Raw genomic sequence first — 18,246 nt, forward strand, 5'->3', positions numbered from 1 at the left:
TTTGTCTGATAATGTTTGGATTTTTATTATTATTATTATTATTATTACTGTTCTTTTGAGTGCAATTTTTTTCTTTCCTTTGGTGGTGTGATTCCCACTGAAGACTCAACCTCCCCCCCGTCGATTTTCCCTTCAGCAGGGGAAATTTAGGTTGGAGGTGAGGAGAAACTTTATGACTACGAGGGCGATCAAGCACTGGAACAGGCTACTTAGAGAAATGGTGGAGTCTCCATCCTTGGAAGCTATGAACCGACGGTTAGACAGACTTGGCTAAGCTGGTCTAGTCAAGGATGATCCTTCCCTGTGCAGGGGGCTGGACTTGATGACCTTTCGAGGTCCCTTTCAGCCCTGCTTTCCTGTGATTCTGTGCTCTCCAAGTTTATCCCTGTGGTACTGCTCAGAGCCTCCCCTGACCACAGTGGATGTCATTCATCACTGTCCTGCAGCCCCTTTGCAAAGCCTACACGAAACAACTGCACATTCCCCACGCACTGAGGACGACTGCAGCTAGCTCCTCAGGCCATGCCCCACAGACCCTGTAGCATAGGGGTCATACCAAAATCCACGGGGAAGGTTTATTTCAGAAATTGTGGATGGGACCATCCTAAACCCAGGTGTTGCAAAGCCCAAAGAGGCTATGCACGGTCAGAGAAATCAATCCTACCTGTTCTGGCACTGAATTAGTGTCCTGCGGCCCCAAGATTTTGAGGCTTAGTCCCTGCACTGGGTTCTGCCCCATAACTGGAACTGGAAATCTTGTCTTCTATTCCATCAGCATATGCAACCCAGTACAGACACTGGCAATCCTGTGCTGTGGCGGTGAGGGGACCTGTGCTGTGGTAGGGTGTGGTGAAATCAGTGCTCCCAGCATGTGTCTGTGTGTCTGTACGGTGTTGGTTCTAGAGGTGTGGCATGATGGGGCTGTTGTGCTGGGAATGATGCTCATGGTGGTGAAGGACCCATTTAGGACTGTGGAGTAGACAGATTTTCAAGAGAGCATAGGTCCCACTTTTGGTCTTTCAAAGGAGGCTGGGGGCACATTGATTGCAGAGCTCTTTTGGAGATCTGAGAAAATCATCAAGGAAGTGCTTAGTATTGGGTTCACCTTCCACCAGGCGATGGGCAAAAGAATGCCACATATTCACTGTTCTCTATGCCACTCCTGACCTGTGGCTGTTGGGTACCTTACTTACAGCTCCTTTCCTTGGGGGCTGTACTTGGTTATATTTCACAGTATGCTAACATGCTGGAGGCAGGCGTGATCCCCGACAGCCCTCAACACACAAACTTTCTATGGTACTGTACATGGCTGTGTCCTGGCACCAGTGTGGCCACTGGCTAGCATTCAGTAGTCACATCAGGGAATCAGTGATGATGGCTCAGTCATGCTTCTCCTCTTCTCTCTTCTCAGAACAGATGGTGGTGGTCTTGTAACATCCCTGAAAAGGTGGTTTCCACAGGGGCCCAGCCTCATGGCTTCTTGCATCCTTTCACCACGCTCAATGGCAGGGACAGGTGAACAATCTGTAAAGATATATTTAAAAGAAAGAACCCACCACTGCAGCCATCTAATCACAAAATAGTTTCATAGAGATTGAAGCTACCTCCCCTTCCATATAATCCACTTGTAATGGGTCGATTGTGAGAACTCTGCCTCCACACAGCCGGCAAAGGAAGTCTGACAACACCGAGGAAACACCAAAGAGACTTTGTCCTAGGAACTCATCAGATCTTCTTTCCTTTTGTCCTCCTTTATAGCTGGGCAGATTTGTATCTCACACCAAGAACAATGAAGAAATCTTGCTCATTTCTGAGCCTCTTCTGCCGTCCATCACAGTAACTCTCGCTGGTGGTTTTTGATGCCTTGTGTCAACACGTCACCATCTGTTCATTGCAGTGAGAAGTGAGGCTTTGATTGGGAATAAGAATAGTTTCTTGAAGGCAGTGTTTCCTCTCATCCTGCATTGCCATCCTGATCACCTACGGTGACCTCCATCCATATGCGCTCTCCCTTAACCCACTGCCAGTGCGACTTCTCTGCTTCCTCTTGTCTTCTTGATTGAAGCACTTGTCTCCTCTGCAAAAGCCATAGTGCCCCATCTGTTATCCATCCTCCCTTGGGCTTCTGTTTTCTCTTTTTCCCTCTCTCTCTCTATTTATTTTCTCTTGTGTTTAGAATTCAAATCTTGTGGTCGGGACCACAGCAACATGCCAATTTCTTGAAGATAATAGTTTAATTAAAATCTGACAGACCTGGCCTCCTCTTGACAGCCTCGTTAGCGATGCTCCTGACTGGGAATGCCAGCACTTGTGAGAGGGATGAGCTGCCTGTAAAAGGGAAAAAGCTGCTGGGTGCAGCCTTCCTGCCTCGAGTTACACCCTTGTACCTCCATTGCCCTCGACTGGGCTCCCAAAAGCATAAAGAATGGTAGAATTATGCCCTTGGGATCCCCATCAAATTCCTTATCACCTCCTGTCAACTGCAGCTTCAGTGCATCACTTTCCTTCATCTTCCTGCTGTCCTCCTGGGAGAATATGAATGTCTGCTGCTTCACATACCCATCAGAAGTAGTCTTAAGGCTAGATTTTGCCATAATTAGCAGGGGAGAAACCTGGGGGGACCAAGCAACATCTGAAAGCTCCAGGGGAAAATTAGAGAGCAGGCTGCAGTGGCACCTGAACTTTGCTTGAAGAAGGTTCAATCTACTGTTCTAATGACAGCAGAGCTAGGCTGCCTGCGTAGCACACCCCAGTGATGGTAGAGAGGCCCCTAGGCCCTTTTAAGTCCGCCTGGCAGTGGACAGCGAACAATTGTGTTAGCTCCCCCTATTACATAGGCACATCCACTGGGCCCTGGGATAAAACTACCCAACTCGTTGGATGGAGGCAGCCTGGGCACATTCCAGCTCACCACCTACAGCAAAGGGGAAAGGTTCTGCATCCCATTGAGAGTCCCTGAAACCATCCCATTCCTTGTTAGAAACACACGATCAGGAAGAGAAAAAATATGTTGGCCCTCATTCCTCCTCTCCCAGACCTCACTTGTGTCTCATCTTTCATTCACTGACTGCAACTTGTCTTTTAGACTGTGAGCATTTTTCAGGTAGGGATTGTCCTGTAGAAATGACTGTCCAGTGCTTACCTCAGTAGGGCCCTGATCTTCATGGAGTAGGGGCTCTGGGTGCTACCGGAACAGTAGTGGTAAGACACAACTGAACTTCCCCGCCACTGCCAAGATTAAAGAGCTGTCTCCCATTGCTCTGCCCCAGATAACATACTGCGTAGCATTCTGCCACCAGACAGTCAAGCAGGCAGGCAGGGCTTGCTAGGAGCAAGGAACAGCTGTGTAGAGACCTTGCCGAGCACCCATCAAATTCTTTTATCAAAGTTCCCAAGTCAAACCAGGGCGAGCTCAATAATTCATGGGCAGGATCAGCTCCTGTCATTATGTCGAAACTGATTACTGCATGCACCTGTAATTAGATATAATGGGTGTAATTTCTAGTCTCGCTGAGATCTCAGAGCAGGATATTTATGGCAGGAAGTTGCTTAGAGGTATCTTCTCAACAGGCTGAGTCTTTGGAGCTTTGACTTGACAAGTACTTCAAAAGGAGAAGAATAATTCTGAAGTTTCCCATCGGCAAAGTGGAGGGAATATTTTTAAACACAAATATTTCTTTGTTTAGAATCCATTAGCTGTATGTGACTCCATCCCTACAGAGGTGCGTTTCAGGGGTAGGGTACAGCATTGGGACCCTGCTACATTTCCCCAAAAGGATGTCCTGCTTCACCATTGAGGCACTTGCATATTGTTTGCAGATATGTCTCCCTGAAAGATCCTGGGTCAGGAATGACATGTGAATGCCAGAAAATCAATAGGTCCAAGACTGCAATGTACTTCATCCCAGATATGGGACTTCTAGAATCAGTTGGCAGTGCTGCAAGGGTTGTGATGTTATTCCAAGTGGGTAAAATCATCGTCTATCTGCTTGGAAGTAGAGAAGCAACATATCTCATATTACATCTTTTATGGCCGTATCGCTGTAGTGTCTGAACAACCGTCAAAAGACAGGTCCAAGAGAGAGAACTGCATTCGTGGTATGTGTGTACTGAGCAGGTAACAAATGAGCATATACGCGGTCAGGTGTAAGTCCAGGTAGTGCGAGGGGATTGTACCAGGTAGTTGGACATTTCAGAATGTGAGGGTAACTTTTTAAGCGAAAGAGGCGTAACGCCACACCCTTCCTCTGCCGTGAGCCCACTGATGCAAAACGAAGTAGACCGAAGCATCCATCAGAACAGCAGTGTTTCATAATCCATGCTAAAAATACATCATTCATGTAAATGATAGCACCTACCCGGAGAGCAGGAGCTGAATGCTGTTTATAAATAGCAGATGGGAATGTGGAGGTGGGGTGTCAGAAATCACACAGACTCAGAGCTGTCAAAAATACATTAGTTTCATCCCAGCACCCACCCTCTTCCAAAGGCCTCCTCTGCACCATTGCCCTTTGTCTTGTAATGCATCTCACATCCCAGGATCCAGGTGGCCAAACAGCTTCTGCTTTGAGAGTCACATGTGTGTTATGGGGGAGAATTCACTTAGGGCCTCCTATGACCATGTGCTTATGAATTACATGGGACATTCTTGACTCGTTTGTTCCTGTTTCCGCTGGTCTCGTGACATCTATCACTTCTCCGTGCCAAAGCACTCCCAATATAGCCATCACCACAGCTTCTAGGGCTCAGTGCTTGACAGTGCATGAACAAGGAAGGAAGTTGGCTTCTGCTCTATTAGAGCTACCAAGAAGGGGCTTAGGGAGTCAGTAGTAGGAGAGAAGAGTCTTTATCATCTCTAGGTCACCCATTTGGGCTTGGCCCCAGCTCCATGTGGCAGCACCTGTGAAATGAATGTCCGGTGAGTCTCAGCCTAGTTCCTATGTTAGGAATGCGAGAAGCAAAGACGATATTTTAGGGTGATGTCTTTTTTTGACCAACTAAATGGTTGGGATAAAGTTACACAAGCTTTCATATGCAAGATGTTCATGGTGATGTCCTAGTGCTGATATTGGAGTTCATTCTCAGGGCTGCTTGAGCAGTCGGCTCCACTAGTTTGCAGACCTGGGTGCATATGGAGAGCGTGTGAGTAGGCAGGGCTTATTTCTTGGGGGAGTGCCAGGCTGTAGACATTGTCTTGAGATGCCTTCTGACTACAGAGGAGTTCCTTCCATCTTGGGGTTGAAGGACCACGACAGATAGGAAGAGAAAAAGCTGGCACTTCCTCTAGTCACTGCAACTATACATAACTGCTCACTTTCCTGTGCTGCTATCCTGACCGGTCACATTTTTAAAGAAAAAAATGCCTCCGTCCCCAAATATAAAATCCAACATGAGCAGAGAGAGAGAAATGCTCTTTCCAGGTACAGCAGAAAGCATCGCAAATGAGAGTGAGGAATTGCAGAAAGGTGTCTTTAATAGGCATGGAGTGTGTGAAGCTGTTTATGGGGTGCTGAGGGTCACAGGGCTCCTGGGAAGAGGAGCTTTGGGCCAGGACGTGACCCCTGGAAGACTTTGGTGAAAATACACATATTTTCATTTTTTTTGGTCCAAATTTTTCCTTTAAAGTTGTTTGGAGTTTCCTCCCAAAAATGATAAAAAGGACACTTTTTCAGCCAACTGGTTTCAGGTTTTTTTGGATGACCCCTCCCTCCTACCACGAAAGTCATAAAAAAGAAAGATATTTCCATTCTGATGACAATAAGGTAGTTTTCATTAAAAGAAACAATTGTATCTGAATGAAATAGCCCAAGCCACTTTAGGCATGGTCTCCCCAAAACAGTCTTACTTATTTTGAAAGCCAGTGTGAGGTATCCGTTGGGCACCCTTGTTCCCAGTGTGTCACCCAGTGTGAGGTACCCCTTGTCCTGCCTCCCCATCGGAGGGTCTCATCACTGGCCTTTCAGCCTTTTCCCTGGTAAAACTCCAACCCAAGAAGTATGGTTTTCATTGCTAAGGCCTGCCCTTCAGTTGCCTGAGGGGTGCCCGGGGATGGTGCCATGTAAGGCAGGCCCGTGAGCTCCTGACTTATCTGTTGATCTGTTCAGTCGCATTTAATCCCCCGCTAATGACAACTATTAAATGCTGTCCCTTTGGTTTTAAGCAGAGAAAGGCCAATCTGGAGTGGCGGCTGGTGGGTTTAGTGTAGCGCTAATCAGGGCGAAAAAACAAATAGGAAGAAGTCAAGCCACAAGTCACAGCAGATGAAGAACTTGGAGATAATGAGAAAAGTGACTCAGTGGGATGGAGTGGGATTCAGCGCAATAAGGGAAGATCAACAAAGCAGGTTCGAGTGCTGATGATGTTTACGGCATTAATCATGAGGAGGTTGGCACAGTGCCGGCTGCAGGGCTATTGGTGGTGAGTAATTTCATAAAGTGCCTGGTCTCCTTCCAAATTTGCAATAGAAACCCTTTATTCCTCTGTGCCCTGACATCTTGAGCCTTCCGCTTTTTCCCCCACACACTTTCTTTAGCCTTGCTCACTTTTACAGCTATTCATATCTTCCATTTAAATGCTAATCGGTCTCAGCAGAGTGCCCATTTTACGTACAGCGCATCTTTTGTGGTGCAGTAAAACTTAAGCTCCGGATGCTAAATATCCAATGAGTCTCTATTAGGCTTTTTAAAAATTTTCCCAAAGGTTGCAGGAGTGGGAAGTAGCAAAGGAGGAAGGGAAGTGATTTATTGCTTGCAAAGCTGGGGAGTGAGGCACAAATTTTTCCTCTGAGGTACCTTTTTGGCATACCTTTCTGCCTTGCATTGGGTCCCACCTATTTCCTGAGTCCTTCTGTCATTTATCCCAACTGGCCATACAGTACCTTTATAACAGTAGTTCCCAACCTTTTTTATACTGCGGATCGGCAAACTTACTCAAAGAAACTTGGCAGACTGGGTATAGAAACAATCTAATTTATATATATTTGTGTTTAATTTACATATTTAAGTTTATTGTGAGGATCGGATCAGGCTGGGGCACCGCAGCCACAGGCACCGGGGGACCCTGCAGGGGAGGGGGCTGCGCAGATGGTGGCCTGAGGGGACCCAGCTGGGGCTGCCTGGGAAGAAGGGGCTCCACTGCCTTCCCTCAGAGCAAGCAGTGGAGCCGCCTGCCCACCCTGGGCATTTCCCTGCCCACATCCCCCTGCTCCCAGCCACAGGCGGGGCTGAGGGGTCCTGCCCGGCCCGGGCCCTGGCAACTGCTGCTCGAGCATCACCTTGCTGGGTGCAACCATGGTGGTGGGAGCAGGACAAGGTGCACAGAGCCGGCTGCCTCCCTCCAAGGGCTGCCCCGCCACCCACCTTTACCCCGCACGTGACTGCCGGCAGTGGAAGCCACTCGCCCCGGTGGACAGACAGGTCTGAGCCGGAGCAGGCAGGCGGTTAAAGCTTGCACCACAACCTGGCAGCCAACCCTTCTCAGCCCAGTACCGGGCCATGGCCCAGTGGTTGGGAACCTCTGTCTTATAAGCCAGTAGATTTATAGGGGCTGGAAGAGCTGAGCCAATCATCAGAGCACTTGTTATGTGACTCAGGTCTTGCCCCCATGACCAACCCATGGTCCTGATGTGGTCCCCATGAAGTCCTTCTCTGCCATCAGTGGAATTATTGTTTTTAGGCCACCTGTCTGAGTGCACTAACTAAGAAGGATGCCTTTTTCATGCACAGTGCTGGAGCACCTGGCCAGATGGCACTTTCATTGCTAGGTAATAGATGAGTACACTGGAGACTCCTGGGGTCTCCAGGATGGTTTGAATGCTTTATTAACAATACCTACACTTGTCTCCCCCCCCCCCCTTTTCTCCCCTCCCATCCCATACTTTTCTGCCCTTTGTCTTCCTAATTTCCAGCTATTTCCTTTTTCACAGACAGCCTCTTTACTGTAGAGTTTCCCTTACTCACCTTTGGCTCCCCCCACCCCCAACTTTCTTTTCCTCTTCCTTCCCTGCTGTACTTTTTTTTCCCTAATTTTTACCTATTTACATTCTCACTGACCTCCTGTCACACTTCTAGCTTCTCTCATGCCTTGGAGTCTCAGAATAGCAGAGACTCCCTGTGCCTGAAGAAGGGCGATTGCACCCGAAAGCTTGCAAAGAACTTTTTTCCAACTATTCCGCTGGTCTAATAAAAGATATCACATCTACTCAAGAACCTTGCCCGTCTTATTAGCAATAGGCTTTTTTGCCTCTTGAAATTGTCTGGACTTGAGTTTCCTTTCGGAGTAGAAGAGTGATTCTGCCAGATCGGAGAGTTCAATATAAAACATCTGTGTATCATAATGTTACTGGACAATGATATTCAGTAGACTTGCAGTATAGGCTACAAGTTGGGCACAGACCCTAGATGGGCATACCGTGTCCCCTCCCAGAGACTGTTGATGTTTTAGTTGGCTTGGTAGCTTTTCCCTAAACCTATTCTGAGCACCAGCTGGGGTTTCTGCTTTCTTGCTTGTGTAGGGGAGAATAGTCTCCTTATATCCCCCAACTCTCTGGTGCATCCATGCAGAAAAGGTGGTGATTTGGCCTGGAACATCTGCCAGTAAAAATAAATAGAAGCAAGGATGATATCTTAGGCTGATGTCTTTTATTGACCAACCAAATGGTTGGGATAAAGTTACACAAGCTTTCATATGCAAGGCATTCTTCCGTAGGTCTCTGATCATAGGAAGCTAGGCACAATGTAGTGAAAAACCTTACGGGGGGAGGTGTAAGAAAAATTCTCAGACACGGCAGACATACAGTTAGCAAAAGAAAAGAAGCTGATTACTGGGAGATCAACACTATCAAAAAAGGGAGAAGGGTCATTCTTACCTTTCCTGTGTGGAAAGAATTCAGGAATTGGGTAAACTATAATGTGCCATAAACCTGGTTTAGTTTAGTTAGTGTTTAGTTCTTGACTCTTAGTGTCCAACCTGCGAATGTATTTTTGTTCCCAAGTTCACCTTTTACAGGTATTAGGTACATTTCCCTTGAGTACAAGGATAGTGAGGTCACAGAGGAAGTGATTGTTCCTAATGGTGTGCATGTCTCTGTACTTTGTATTTTTTCTGTGAGAGATCATTCTGTTGCATGGTTGCTGTTTAGTTTCCCCCATGTAGTTAGATCAGAACTGATCAGAAGACACACCAAACTACAGCCTATACGGAACAAAGATCAGACCTTGAGAGAAATATTCCCAGCCCCTTTGCTCCTGGCTTTCAAACAGCCCCCTAACCTTGTCCAACTCATCATCAGAAGCAAATTCTCCACTGCCCAACAGACATCAAGTGCGACACAGCTTGGCCTTGGCAAGAAGTGCTTATTCTGTCAGCGCATCTCCTGTGCCGCTACCATCAATGGCCCCACAACAAAACAATCAGAATTCATGGTTCCTGCACATGGCTTTCCCCAAATGTGATATACCTGATCTGGTGGACCAGGAGACCTCATGTGTGGGTGAAACTAAACAGCAACTTCACACCAGAATGAACTCTCACAGAAAAAAAATATAAAAAATGGAGACATACATGCACCGCTGGAGCATGCATCTCACAGAACAACCACTCTCTCTGACCTCGCTATCTTCTTGCTCAAGGGAAATCTGTCTAACACCTCTGAAAGGTGAACTCGGGAATAAAGATAAAGCATGTAGCCATGATGGTCTAAAAGTACAAGCAGTCAGTGTGCTAGAAGTGATATCTTTTATTAGACCAACTAGACAGTTGCAAAAAACATTTTTCTTTATTTGCAAGCTTTCGGGCACACATGCCCTTCCTCAGGCATAGAAGAATGCAAAGATTGCACTGAACTCAGGAACAAAAATTCATAAGCTGCCTGGACACTAAGAAACAAAGACTAAACATTGATATTGGCTTTATGGCACATTATATTTTACCCAACTCCTGACTTCTTTCCTCCCTTTTGATAGCCATGATCTTCCAGTCATCAGCTTTCTTTCTCCTGCTAATTGTGTCTGCTGCTCTTTAGATTTTCTCTTACCCCCTCCCTTCCGCTGTGTTTCACCGTGCTGTGGCTAGCTGCTTGTGATCAGAAACTCAAAATAGAAAGTTCTGCATTCGAAAGCTTGTCTAACTTTCTCCCAACTATTTAGTTGGTCCAGTAAAAGTTATCACCCTAAGAAAGCCTTGCCTTTCACATAGTTTCTGGACCATCACAGTTACAATATCACTCTTACACAACAGTAAAAGTAAATAAATGGGGCTAGATCCTGACAGGCCCTGAGCATCTTGAATAACCTTTGTTTGGAGATTCCTTTCTAAAAAGGTGCTGATCCCCCTAGATTCCCCACCAACAGCCTACAAAGTGCCCTCAAGTCCCACCAAGTCAAAGGGAACTGGCAGATGCTCAATCCCTCCAAGGACTTAGCACATTATTGGGAAAGCTTATGGGCCAGTGCAGTGCATGTTTAGCAATAATTTATCCCATTGTTCTGACTTGGCATCTCCAAGTCAAAGGAAAAGGGGGAAAGGACAAATCACACATTGGAAGAAATAGGAGTTGGAAAGTCCAGATGTGATGGGGCCAGGGACAGTGGATGCCAGCAGGTAAGGATAGCCAGACCTTTGAAAGGAAAAGGCTGTGACTGAAGAGATTGGACTTATCATCCCAGGAGGGGCACCGCAGACCTGCGTCACAGCTCTGCATGCGTTGCCTTGTAAAGAGGAAGGAGCATAGCCCTGTCCATACAGTACTTTGGGCAGTCTGGTTAGCACCACTGAGTGATGGTGCTATTTAGCCTGTTTGCAGTACCATACTGCTGTATCATTTCTGGTTTGGGAGGTAGCAAGTGCAGAGCAGCAAGGACACTGCTGCATCCAACCAGACAGTGTTGGAGCCTGCCAGGGGGAAGTGCAAATAGATTCATTATCTACCTTGACTTTTTTCCCTTGCAGCTGCTCTGCACACATTCTTCAAGGCCATCTGAGGGGGTCATTTTCTCCAAGTAGAGCACCTAACCAGTGCCGGAAATGGGAGAATTCATTGTTTTCCTGTGAACTTAGTGGTGTGGGAGATGCTTCCTTGACAGCACTAATGTTCAAGTCCCTGTTCCACAGAGAACATGGGCCTATCAACCAGAAAAGCTACCTTCCAGCACAGGTTACCTCCTCCTACCCCGTCCAGATGGCAGGATAGTCTTGTCTTTGAGATCCGTGAAATCTTGGCCCTTCTCCTAAGCCTTCCTGCAGGGTTGCCAAATTTTTGCCATTATTTGTAGTGGGTTTTTTTGTCATGGACACCAGAAACTAATCACTATTGACACGCTAATACTTGCCAAAATAATTTCACATAAGCCATCAAATAACTAGCTTATCTTTTGTGCCCACTCACTGGGTCCAAATAGGCTTGATTCTTGAGCACCTCTGTTGCATATATAGTAGTCTTGCTCTGCTGTGTAATGGTTTAAATCTCTAGGTTTTGCACACACCCTACTCTGCAATTCCTGGGTCTATCCCCCACATGGATAACATCAAGGATTGCCCTTATTGTCCAGTGTCATGCTCAGTCTGGATCCTTTGCTCTATAGCAATTGGATCTTTACTTCCTGGGAGAAAATTGTTCACTTCTTAGTGCCTATTTAAACCTTTCTCCTTTCAGACAGCCTTCTCTTAGTTTTTCATGCCACTGGAGCTTACTTGTATGTTTGTGCCTGAGCATTTGGGAGGGTTTTTTTATAGCTGAGCCAATTTCTAGTTTATGCAGTGCTGTTATGACACCCATATCACAAGATCCCAGCACATCAAAAGATAACGGGTCTTGTGCTTGGATTTCTTTTCTTTCCCAGCTAGACAAAGCCTTCTCTGGGATGATGTAGTTGGGGCTGGTCCTGCTTTGAGTAGGGGTTGGACTAGATGTGACCTCCTAAAGTCCTTTCCAACCCTAATTTTCTATGAGTCTGTGATCCTTTGTATCCAAAATTATCTTTGTCCCCCAGATTTTCTTCCATTCCTGCCATAGCTTATCATATTTGCCAGTCTTTTCTTACATTTTCAGTTGAATATTTTTGTCAAAATAGAAAAGGGAAGTCCAGAATGAACCTGGCGATGACTATGACTATGATGATTGGTAGTGTTAGTACCATGAAAAATGTCATTTGGTAGGGTTGTGATAGATCTGTTTAATTTTCTGTAATGCTTGTAATTAAAGTGTCAAAAACCCAGTTTTCAGGAAGAAAACAAAATCTGTATTAGATCAAAAAAAATCAGTAAAAAACATTGTGAAAAACTGATTAGCTTGGGTGCTGAAGTCACCAATATTTTGCAGGAGCTTTTTTCCTTTATTTTTTTTAAAAGACCATTGTTCCAATGAAATCCCTGTTGCAAAATGCTCAGCAGCTACAGGTATTACTGTTGTTCCTAAAATCCTGAGAAGCTCCAGTAACGGGTGCCATGATATAACATTGGGCAACTGGTTAAATGAAAAAAAGATCAGTCCTCACTCAGAAATGTTTGCAATGAGACACAACAGGTGGCTAACACCAAACAGATGCAAGGGTGGGCAAGGAAACCGTGAGACAATTAAGCTCAGTCTGGTAAGCAGCGGTCAGAGCCATAGTGATAGAAAACTTATGAATCTATCATGCTCCCGTTAATTACTAACGGGCTGATCAAAAACCAGTGGTGTCGTGACGTCCCCCCTTCAGGCCTGTGCACAGATTCTTACGAGCTTGTCATCCGAAGGAACGTTGGTGTTGTCAATGGGGCACGTTTCAGGGCTTTTGCTGGGTGTAGAAAGGACTACAAACACATGCTGTTAATTCCCAGGATTTGTTTTGAATCTTAAGTGCCACATTACAAGCTCTGATCTTGTAGAAAAAGAGGAAGGGAAGGCATGATGATGTCTCATTAAGAGCCACTTGTTCTGCTGTTCCCGTCTGTTGTTGGGGTTCCTGTCTTTCAAGTTCCCGCTTCATCCACATGCCTCCTGGTAACAGATGGCTCCTCGCATCTGCTGACGTTTCCTTCTGAACATTCCTGACAGGTCCAACATGATGATCACCAGCATCCCTGAGGATACTGGGCAAATGCCCAAGAAAACGCTGTGTAAGAGGCAGGCTAGACGCCAAGTTCATGCATGTATCCAAACAGCAGGCTGCGATAACGGTGCAACACACTCCTGAATTAAACATCCCTGGATAAGAGACACTGGAGACTTGCTAAGCAGCACCACTCACAAATTTCCTGACCAACATTTTGCCACTGGAAAAAGCTGATTCATCAAAATCAGACATGTCGATTTCTGTCGGGGTTTTGTTTTTTAAAAAAGATCAAACCATTTTGAGCAGACAGATGTGCCCCTTGTCCAAATGAATTCTTCTTGTCCTAGTGGGTTTAAACTGATAAGCTAGAGAACAGAAAAGTCAATTCCAAAATGAAACGTTTCCATTTCATCACAGCAAAGTATTTGAATTCACCCCAAACAGTTTTGTTTTTCAAACATGTCACTTATGAAGAAGAATGGCTGAATTCATTCTGGAGCAAAGTGATCCTTTTCATGCCCCACTGCTACCCCTGGGGACCAGATCTTGTGCCATTGGCATCAATCGTTGGCAATCTTTGGTGCAAGCAGCAAGGCAGTTTTATGGACTTGTTGGCATTTGCCCATTTTATACCCAGCGTTCACTGTTCCCACTATGGAGACTGTGCCTGGAAATGAGGTCTTTGCCATTCCTGGCACTGTGGATGGAAGCATGTAAGGTCATTAGTAAAGGGCTGTGAGAGTATTAGAGTATTAGGATTGCAGGCGACACAGGCCTCAATGTAGGTGACGGACAGCAGAAAGCCCTCGGCCAAAGGGAGGGGAGTAACCTTTCTCTGCATGCTTATGCCTATGTCCTATTGTCTCCTTTCTACAGGTGGACCCTTACCTGCCCTATGAGTACACCTGTGAGGGAATGCTGGAGCGGATTCACGCTTACATTCAGCACCAGGTCAGTGACCCGTGCCCCATCCCACCAGGGTGTACACACTTGCTTGAGCCTCCCTTGGCAGCCAGTTACCTGGTGGTAGGGGGGTCGTCTCTGCTGTCGCTTTCTTGGTTCTGATGGTGGATTTAGTGTTCATGAAATATGAGGCTCATATGCTCTTGCTAGAGTCTGATACTGTCACAATGAGAGCTGTAAAAGTGAGAGTTCCTTGAGCTTCTCAGATAGTCGCCCAGGCCTACAGCTCCTTCTGCTGTTGCTGTATTGAGTCATTTCTGACCAGGGCTTGGGCTGCAAAGTGCTGCTCCTATTTCAAAGTACATTAGCAGACTCAGGGATAGGGGCAGGGAGCATGCGCAGCAGTTGCACGAGCCATTCCTGGCAGGGGGGCGAGGTAGGGAGCTGATCGGGGATGAGGGAGACCTCCTACAGAGTTCTGACACGAAGCACGGGGACTTAGGGGCCACCCGTCTGTGGGACCCTGCGTTAACTCCAGAGCCCAGAGCTGTGGGCATCTGAAAGAAACCTGGGGGATGAGTTAAACACCCCAGCAAATATTCCTCTTTGCTGTATGTGGCTCCTGCACCCCGTCTTGGGAATCTATTGGCCGGGAGCTGCTTGGGAACCCAGCAGTGCCAGAAGAGAAGCATTCCCTGTGCCAGGAAACTCAGCAGCATGGAGAGAGCCCTTTGATCTCCCTGCTGCAAGAGAGGGCCACAGCTCCACCAGGTCAGGACTGGAGTCATTAAGAGTGCCTGAGTCATAGATACTCACAGCCCGTGGAGTCCCTTAGGCATCATCTTTGGGCTGGTGGAGTGGGCCTGAATGATTTAACACTGAGCTGCAGGCAGCCGCCTGTAGACCCAGCTTCAGTGTAAAAAAAAGGTGTTTCTGGAAGCTCTTCCTCCAGGGGTTAACCCTTCCCCTCCCACCATACTCGCTGACCCAGGCTTTTCTCTCCTGCCAGGATTTCTGTGCTGGAGCTGCTGCTTCTCTATCAGTGAAGCCCGGCAGCCATGCTATGCAAAGCTCTCTGAGCCCCTTCACCCTGTTGCCCAATGCCAGCCACCTGATGTGGGCATACAATGCCAGCAGCAGCCCCCAGGCCTGGCCTCCCGTGCACTCCATGCAGGTGTGGGTGTCTGAGGTGCGGAGGGCCTGCACCGAGACCTGTCAGGAGCACGGGCTCGTCTGCGAGCCAACCTTCTTCAAGTTTCTCAACAAAAAGGACGTGTTTCTCCAGTGAGTTTTGCTCTTCCCCCCCTTCTTTCTCTCTTCCCTGATGGGCTGATACCAATACTCTCCTATTGCCCCCCAGTCTGTGGAGCTCAGAAAGGAATTCCTTGGCTCTCTCAATACTCCCGGCCAGGAGAATGGCATCAGCCCTGCATTACAGGTGGACAAACTGAGGCACAAAGAATTGAAAGGGTGGAGTGACCACAGTGCCAGGCATAGGGCTAGCCAGAGTCAGTGAAAGCCGTAGGTACTCAGTGTCTCTGAAAACCAGAGCTAAAGGCTGGGGAGATCAGCATCCCACTCTGGGACAGATTTTCCTCAGGACCCCTATGTAAGTCAGTAAGTAAGTGGCCCAAGTTTCAAAGGCCTGTGGCACAGAGGTCCCTGGAGGGGTCTCAGTGTGAGTCGATGGTTTCCCTTTGAAGCAGGTGGCTCCAGTTGGGTGGGGCAGTTAGTTGGAACAATTTGGCCCCCTGGGCCACACACCGATCCGGAGCAGGGCAGAAGTTGAACCCAAGTGTCCTGTCTCGCAAGCCCTGATTCTGCTCCCTAGACAGTGCTCCCTCCTCTCACCCTAGAAGGCCAGCGTGTCCCGTTCTGTGTCTGGGGTTTTGCTGTGTTCTCCTTTTTGCATTTATGTGGGCAGTTGCCGGCCCCTTTGCAGGCCAGGCAGCCAGCTCAGGCTGCTAGAGACACGGGGAGAAGAAGCCTGCAGCCTCTGTGCCCGGTGCCCAAATGGCTTTCTGGTGCAAAATAAATGTTAGATTATTCAGGCACCTTTCTCTCCCCCCCCCCCTTTTATATCTTTCTCTATAAAAGTACATTTTGAGCTCACAGCAGTGAAGTTTTAATAGAGCATAAATCTGCCAGCCGATTCCGTGCTGTGCGGCGGACAATTAAAATGCAAGCATTACCATTTCTGTCACGCTGGTCAGGCAGGCAATTTGAGTCCTAGTGACATTTTTATATGATAAATTAGAGCTGGAGCTCACATTCCACTCGCTCCTCGCCTGCTCCCCCCCCCAAAACCGCCGTTTCAGGGAAATGGCTGGTTCAGATTCACTAGTTCAGATCAGCATTTATTAGAGATGGAGAGTGTCTGGAAATACCCAGCAGCCTTGCACTGACCAGAGGAGATGCCAGCCTTCCAGCACCACCTGCAGGGGTGAGCGTAAGTTGGAAGAAGCAGGAGTCTGGCTGAGGCTTCTCTTCAGTGCCTTTCTCCTGCTGTTGCTCTTCCAGAGGTGCTTGCTGATGCTGGCTTGTCCCTGTCCTGACAGCCAGTCCCTTCCAGCTGTGAAACCCACACAGATGTGAGACATGGATCTGCATGTGCCCCAGAGCTCAGGTGAAATCAGCAGGGAGCCTGCATGTCCATCTGACAACTGGAGGTGGTTTGTCACATGACTTTGGGGCCAGGCGTTTGGGTTTTGCCTGCGGTTCACGTGGGTCACACAGATTTCACGCATGGGTCATGCTGAGCACATATGTTTCACGATGGAGCTGCTTGAGCCATGCTGTTCTCATGTGCTGACGGGCCAGGTAACTTATGTCACACACAGTGTACATGTGCTTACAGTATAAACCGTACGTGAATCAAGCATATTCGATGATCTCCCGAGGTCCCTTCCAGCCCTAATGTCTATGAATCTATGAGTCTATGTCTATATTGTTTTAATGAGCAAGGCTGACAAGTGCTGTGACTTTCTAAGCAGGAAGCTCTGTGAGAAGTTCTGTAAAGGATACAATAGGGTTAAAATCCCAACCCCTTCACCTCACCACAAGAGTAGTTGCTCCCCCCCGCCGCCCCCCATCCAGTTAAACATGGATCCATCCCCTCGAGCAGGAGTGGGACGTAGTTGCCTGCAGTGAAACTCAGCTGTGTGTGTCTGTTCACCAGGCTTAGCATCGCCTGCGACAGCACCGAGTACGAGATGAACCACCTGTACCCAGCTGTGGCCGAGACCGTCCGGGAGTGCTACCTCCAGAAGGAACCGCTGCTCTACAGCTGCGCCGGCTACAGCACCAAGTACCGGCGCCTCTGCCCATGCCGCGACTACCGGAAAGGACAAGTGGCTCTGTGCAGGGACTGCTTGTGATCCTGCTCCCGAAGCCTGGCAGCGTGTGTTGCTGCACACCATGTGCAATGAGTAGCTTTTTCTCAAAGCTTCTGCAATACTTGAGGAGAGCAGGACAGGTCCCTCTTTTTGGAAACTCCTGTTGAGACTTGGATGTCAGCCTCTGTGGGTTGTGTGTCTGCCAGTCGACCGTGAATGACCATCGCCTGATGTTGGGTTTTAGTTTTCTTTTCCCCTTGAGAAACATCTCCCACCGCCAAACCCACCTGGACCTCAGAGGAGCTGGGAGGGACCCCTCAGCCCTATCAGAAAGACAAGGCACCAGCAGCCTCCAGTTTGGGGTTTCATCCTCTTTTAACATCCTTGATTTGTTTATTATTTTTTAAATCCGATGAGCAGTAAATTAAAACAGGAAAACCACAGTCACAGTCTTCCTGGGGAGTTATTTGAAACCTTCTCACTAAAGTTGCTTAAACACAGGGGGCAGTCTTGGAAGGCCTAAGTGCCAAGACACAGCTGCAAAGGTGGCTGCGCCTGGGGTCCTTCTAATGTTTATGAAGTGAAGGGCATGCAGGGATGGACTCTTACACCTGGGGTCAAAGATGGACACTGTGTGGTCAGCCCCATCAGCATCTACACATGCGTTGCGGTAGAGTAAATAACACCACTGTAGGACAGTCCGTGTGTTTACAAGTACTAACCTATGGTGGTGTTTATTAGTTGCTGCAGCCTAATAGGGCTCCACATGTAGATGCTGAGACTTTACTGCAGAGCTAATTAGGCAACTGGAGTAAACGACTTGGATAGATGCACGCAGTGAGAGCACCGCTGATTCTGTCATGCGGGTGCTGCTCCCAGGCTTGTGAAGTTGCCAGAATAGCCCTGGATGCACTGAGCAGGAGCCCATCACACCACCTGTCAGGCCACGTGGAAGTCATTGTTGCTATCCAAACCCA

The 18,246-nt window shown here is 47.7% G+C and overlaps 1 protein-coding gene across 2 annotated transcripts in view; it reads left to right on the top strand.

The window, feature by feature from the left end:
* Positions 1–17,712, top strand: part of MGAT5B (mannosyl (alpha-1,6-)-glycoprotein beta-1,6-N-acetyl-glucosaminyltransferase, isozyme B) — a 179,391-nt gene extending 161,679 nt beyond the window's left edge. For both annotated transcript variants that reach the window (XM_019542677.1, XM_019542676.1), the window contains 3 exons: positions 13,908–13,982; positions 14,944–15,218; positions 17,113–17,712. In XM_019542677.1, coding sequence (XP_019398222.1) covers positions 13,908–13,982; positions 14,944–15,218; positions 17,113–17,311 — 549 coding nt within the window. In that variant the 3' untranslated portion in view covers positions 17,312–17,712. The remainder of the gene's footprint in view (positions 1–13,907; positions 13,983–14,943; positions 15,219–17,112) is intronic.
* The last annotated feature ends 534 nt before the right edge of the window (positions 17,713–18,246 follow it).

The sequence above is a fragment of the Crocodylus porosus genome, unplaced genomic scaffold (assembly GCF_001723895.1).
Source record: "Crocodylus porosus isolate Cpor-Errol unplaced genomic scaffold, CroPor_comp1, whole genome shotgun sequence".
Classification (NCBI taxonomy): domain Eukaryota; kingdom Metazoa; phylum Chordata; order Crocodylia; family Crocodylidae; genus Crocodylus; species Crocodylus porosus.